Source organism: Scyliorhinus canicula, chromosome 7, assembly GCF_902713615.1.
Source record: "Scyliorhinus canicula chromosome 7, sScyCan1.1, whole genome shotgun sequence".
NCBI classification, from domain to species: Eukaryota; Metazoa; Chordata; class Chondrichthyes; order Carcharhiniformes; family Scyliorhinidae; genus Scyliorhinus; species Scyliorhinus canicula.
The window spans coordinates 142,743,918-142,749,917 of NC_052152.1; the positions used below are offsets into that span (position 1 = coordinate 142,743,918).

Here is a 6,000-nt window from a genome sequence, read left to right on the forward strand (position 1 = left end):
GAAATTGCAGTTGTAGCTGCAGCCGGTGGCATATTTCAATGGGGGTTCGCTTAATGGAGCATGGACAGTCCTTTTTACGTCCAGCTGGAAAATTGACCTCTGAACCCTTGGACGGATTGCCCTCCATGGTGAACTCCTCTCCTCCACCTTCTCCTCCCTCTTTCAGCAACTTGGCCTGCTCTGTGTTTTATCTGCTTGTTTTCCCAGTCAAGCTATTTTCTAAAATGCCTACCAGTGCACCCATGTCTGGAAGCAATTCGTTCGTGCAGAAAATCAGGAAAAGCTGTTCAGTGGCTCTACAACCGGAGAAAACTATAGAAAATAGTTGTACAATTGTAGCAACAGCCAAAAGAAACCAAGCAGCAACTCACCTGAGTAGCTCTTCTGATTTATTTCATTGGATCATCGCTGGCAAGGTCAATATTTATAGGCCATCCCTAACTGTACTTAAATTGAGTGGCTTTCTAGACCATTTCAGAGGGAAATTAAGAGTCAACGTGCTGATGGCCTCTTTAAATGGCACTGCTGGGCAATTGGGGGGGGGTGGGGGGAGTGATATGGATGGGAGGGTGGAGGTAGAGTGTCCTTCTGGTTGCTTATCTACATTCAGCCAAAGTTGAAAGAGTTTGTTGAGTGACAGACGTCATGATCTACCAACTCTGCATGTGTCCAGCGCAATCAGCTGTGAGCATTAACACCCTCACCAAGATTAATCCTAGCATGATTCGCAGTACTGAGCATGCATGAGTCAGATGTCACTTTGGACTAACAGCAGCAGTAACCAGCGGCTTCAACCAAGTCTATCTTAGTGCCCAATAAGTCTAATGTTATATGAACTGGATGCTGGTTCATTCTCAGAAGACGTGATTTAATGGCCTCGTCGCACCCGACTGCATGACACGACGAGGCCGTTTAATTTTGCGGGATCCATGACGTTTGAAACGCCCTCACTAGGTGAGATCCAGATTACCATATTCTCATGTCTGTGCCGTATTTTCCCGAGGTCTGGGAACTAACTGCCTTGCATGGGAAACCTCATCATGGCACTGTTTAGCACTGGTCCACACAAACGTGGACCAGGCATGATGGCACCTGGAGAGGTCCCCCAGGCCTTTGGAGGTTTCTGGGTGGTCAAGCTCTGGCGGAGTGGTACCGTGGTACACCTGCTGGCACCTGGGCACCCTGACACTGTCACCCAGGCACCCTGGCAGTGCAACCCTGGTTTCCCATGCCATGGACTTGGCTCTGGAGTGCCTTGCCCTTATGAGGTGGGGTGAGGGGGACTCAAGGACCCCTAAGAGGCAAGATGTATCAGTAGGAGGGTCCGGAGGCCAGGGTGGGGAGCAGTGGCGAGTTGAGCTCATCAGTACTTCAATAAGTATGGTCTTGGCAGGGCGTTCCCTGCAGAAGCTAAAAGAAAGACAGAGTCCCATTGGATAACAAGGTCATTCTGGCACTGTAGGGACATCCCATTTACCAGCAATGGGACTATAGGATCCTGCTGAAAATCACACGACTGGGGAATCGGAGAATTCAGTCCACTGTGTTTCATCACAGCGATCACTTGGAAGAATGTATTCATAAATAATCTATATAAAACCACGTTGAATTCCCCCTCATTATGTACAGGAGTGTCTTTAAATTGGCAAAGATTGTGCAAAGATCTTCCACCAGTATGCTGTGACTTACAGGGCTTTATAATTCTCAACCCATTTCTTACATTACATGTGCCAGTGATTGCAGGAAAAAAAACAACTGGTCCATCAAAATCTGCCTGCACACTGTCATGATCTGCAAACATGCAACCAATGAACACTCAAAATAGGACGCAACCAATGAACACTCAAAATAGGACACAACCAATGGGTAGTCAGGACACTCAGAGGTGGCATGACCACAAGGGGGCATGACATAAACACTATAAAAGGGATGAGGCACTCACACCCTGCCTCTTTCCACAGAAAACGTCTAGAGAGTTAGACAGGGTTGATCAGCAGCATCACACCCCAGCACGTGGCTTAGAGCAAGCTGGTACAGTTAGACTGAGTTACTACAGTTAGATTAGCAGAAATTTGAACTCATTTGAGAACTGTGTTAATAGTTCAATAAACACGTTGAACTCATTTCAGAGGGTGGAGCATCCTTTAGTTAAGACTGCATCAAGTAGCAGCCTGTGTTATCCGAAGCAGCATAACACAACACACACTGATAAGGATTGGCTTTCCATACACCCCCACCCATGCAGGTAGTCTTTTAGCGGGTGAGGTTCGAAAAGAAGGGCTGTACTATGGTCCAGTATTCCCTAATAATGGAAGTTTATGGTACCAATACAACATTTCCGTGGAAAACTTGACGGAATCACATAAATTAACCTGAAATTCATCAGTCTGGTAACATGTAAATTGAACTGGGCGGGATTTTCCCCTACCCGGCGGGGCGGGGGGGGGGGGGGGGGGGGGGGGGGGGGGGGGGGGGGGGGGGGGTCCCGGCATGTTGGAGTGGCGTGAACCACTCCGGCATCGGGCCGCCCCAAAGGTGCGGAATTCTCCGCACCTTTAAGGGCCAAGCCCTCACATTGAGGGGCTAGGCCCGCGCCGGAGTGGTTCCCACTCTGCCGGCTGGCGTGAACGACCTTTGGCGCCATGCCAGCCGGGGCCGAAAGGACTTCACCGGCCGGCATAAGTCCGCGCATATGCCGGAGCGTCAGCAGTTGCTGACGTCATACCGGCACATGCGCAGGGGAGGGGGTCTCTTCTGCCTCCGCCATGGTGAAGACCATGGCGAAGGTGGAAGAAAAAGAATGCCCCCACAGCACAGGCCCGCCCGCCGATCGGTGGGCCCCGATTGCGGGCCAGGCCACCGTGGGGGCACCCCCCGGGGTCAGATCGCCCCGCGCCGCCACCCCAGGACCCGAGAGCCCGCCCGCGCCGCCAATCCCGCCGGTCAGGTAGGTGGTTTAAATGACGCCGGCGGGAGAGGCCTGTCAGTGGCGGGACTTCGGCCCATCGCGGGCTGGAGAATCGCCTCAGGGGGCTCGCCGACCGGCGCGTGGGGCCCGCTGACCGGCGTGGAATCTTGGGGGGGCGGAGAATTCGGAACACGGCGGGGGCGGGATTGACGCCAGCCCCTAGCGATTCTCCAACCCCCCCCGCCACTGGTCTTTCAAACTACTATGAAAATACTTTCTAAGTACTTTAATAAGGATTGTCTCTTCTTTGGTAGGATATATATTTGGCTTGTATTAAGATAGGCAACATATATCTGTCAGGAATTTTGGTCTTTGGGCTTTCCAGAATCTACTCATACTGGGGGAAGATAATCATTATGTTTATTACACGTCACAAATATCATAAAGTGGTTCCTTATGTCCAGGTTTTCAGTTCCATTATATAAAATGCACTAAAGATATCTTTCCCCAGTGAGTTAGGTTTGCCATGAAAGAAATTGAATGTAAAACGAAATTGTGAAGTATGCAAATTTGGCATGTTACGGATATCATTACTTCAAATGCAGATCGTCTGCTATGTAAGCGATAGAAGCTGGAGTTAATGTTTAAAAGTTTACCTGTATTATTAGTGTTTCAGTTTCATCCTTGCATGAGACAGTTTGCGTGCCCATCAGTATAGATGGTACAATATTGAGTGTAGAGTGAATGAGAAAGAGGAAGTACAAAGCACCAGGCAACACAATCCTCCAAAACAGCAACTTGGTAATCGCTGAGAGCAAAATGAAAAACTCCAACGTCACTAAACCAAATTCAACTCAAATCCTTTGAAACCAATTTGTATACTAGAAGGAATTTCCAATTCACCAGAAAATAGAATAATCAGGATGCTGGCAAACTTAACTTCAGGGCTAATTGGATTTTTTTTAATGGCAGCTTTCCTGACTAGCTCAATATTTATTCGCAAAATACTCTCTTCTCCTCCAGCCAACACTTTCCCTAGCTCAAGATGTTTTCAGAAAGCAACAATTATATGGCATGGTCAGCTTAAGAAAACGACGAACATTTTCTGTTTCTCACACAGTAAGAATCTCATTTCAAGGCAGTGAAATTGAATTGGGTTTGAGTAGGAGTAACTGTATAGGCGGCATTAACTTTTATGCATCGCTGTAAGATCAAAAGAAGGTGCACAACCACATTTGATTAAAAGCTTCTCTGCACTGTGTTCTATCCTCTTCCTCAGATTGAGTAAAGAAGGACTACAGTAAATTGTTTTATCTTGTACCAACCAAACACAAAGACAAAGACAAATTACAGCCACAGAAAGGGCTGGCCCTCAGTCAATAGTACAATGCAAGTTTGACCCAATTTTACACTAGATAAGACTTTTTGTTCCCAGAATCGTGTCATTCTATTGGTTCTTAAGGCTCGGTGAGCCTGGTACACACTACTTCCACCAGAGATTTTATTTTCTTTCTCTTATTATTCAAACTATACCAAACTATACCTATTCAAGAAGGCATACAGCATGCTTGCCTTCATCGGACGGGGTATTGAGCACAAGAGTCGGCAGGTCATGTTACAGTTGTATAGGACTTTGGTTAGGCCACATTTGGAATACTGCGTGCAGTTCTGGTCGCTGCATTACCAGAAGGATGTGGATGCTTTAGAGAGAGTGCAGAGGAGGTTCACCAGGATGTTGCCTGGTATGGAGGGTGCTAGCTATGAAGAAAGGTTGAGTAGATTAGGATTGTTTTCGTTGGAAAGAGGGAGGTTGAGGGGGGACCTGATTGAGGTCAACAAAATTATGAGGTATGGACAGGGTGGATAGCAACAAGCTTTTTCCAAGAGTGGGGGTGTCAATTACAAGGGGTCACGATTTCAAGGTGAGAGGGGGAAAGTTGAAGGGGGATGTCGTGAAAAGTTTTTTACGCAAAGGGTGGTGGGTTCCTGGATCGCTTTGCCAGCGGAGGTGGTAGAGGCGGGCACGATAGCATTATTTAAGATGCATCTAGACAGATATATGAACAGGCGGGGAACAGAGGGAAGTAGATCCTTGGAAAATAGGCGACAGGTTTAGATAAAGGATCTGGATCAGCGCAGGCTGGGAGGGCCGAAGGGCCTGTTCCTGTGCTGTCATTTTCTTTGTTCTTTGTTCTTTATAAAGTTCACTCGAACAGCACATCAACAGAACAGTTTCATTCTCCAATTGTACTAATAGGATCCAACATTCCACTTAAGCAGTTCAATCAATAACTTCTTTTTATAGCCCTTACAGCCATATCACAGATTCCAATTTGTATTTTCCAACTGGCTGTTGGGGTTTATTTTCACATTTGTAAAAGATTAAAGTCAGCGAAGGGAATTAGGTGTTCACTGAACCTGAGCACTAATTAGCTTTGCTGGTCCATCCCCTACCTGGCTTTGGAACTTCCCGTGTAGTCAGGAGTGGATGCTCCCTGTACCCTGCTGTATCTGATGGTTCATTTCCATTTGAGACACTCCCTCCTTTCCTTGTCTCTGCAACGTTACTTTGAGCCCACGTCACTTCGTCCTCTCCACGGATAGAGGTAACTGTGAACCTCTTGCTCATCTCTCAAGAAAAATGAACAAATAACAATGCAAAGTAAAAGTGCCTCAAAAACACGAGAGGACGAGAACACTGCAGGCAGCAACCTTCCTCAGCATCTCAATGCTGAATGAATTGCTTGCTACTGGACTTTATATTTACTCTGTCCCCACTGGGTCTTAGTGCCCAACCCGTTCTTTTCGATGCTCATGTAAATAAGGATCAGCAAACAATGTGGGGGGGGGGAAAGAACTGCAGCAGGTTTCTAGAATCCCTCCATTGCAGAAGGAGGCCATTCGGCCCATCAAATCTGCCACCGACCCTTCAAAGGAGCACTCTACCCATGCCCACTTCCCCCCTATTCCTATAATCCTCTAACCTAACCTACACGTCCCTGGACACTAAGGGACAATTTAGTTTGGCCAATCCAGCTAACCTGCACATCTTTGGACAGTGGGAGGAAACTGGAGCACCCGGAGGAAACTCG

At 47.5% G+C, this 6,000-nt stretch overlaps 1 protein-coding gene across 2 annotated transcripts in view; it reads right to left on the reverse strand.

The window, feature by feature from the left end:
• LOC119969424 (solute carrier family 12 member 5) overlaps positions 1–5,614 on the reverse strand; it is a 1,634,719-nt gene extending 1,629,105 nt beyond the window's left edge. The window contains exon 1 of one of the 2 annotated variants that reach the window (XM_038803049.1): positions 5,363–5,614. In XM_038803049.1, the coding sequence (XP_038658977.1) occupies positions 5,363–5,537 (175 nt within the window). In that variant the 5' untranslated portion in view covers positions 5,538–5,614. The remainder of the gene's footprint in view (positions 1–5,362) is intronic. The other variant, XM_038803048.1, reaches the window with a different exon arrangement.
• Positions 5,615–6,000: the final 386 nt, after the last annotated feature.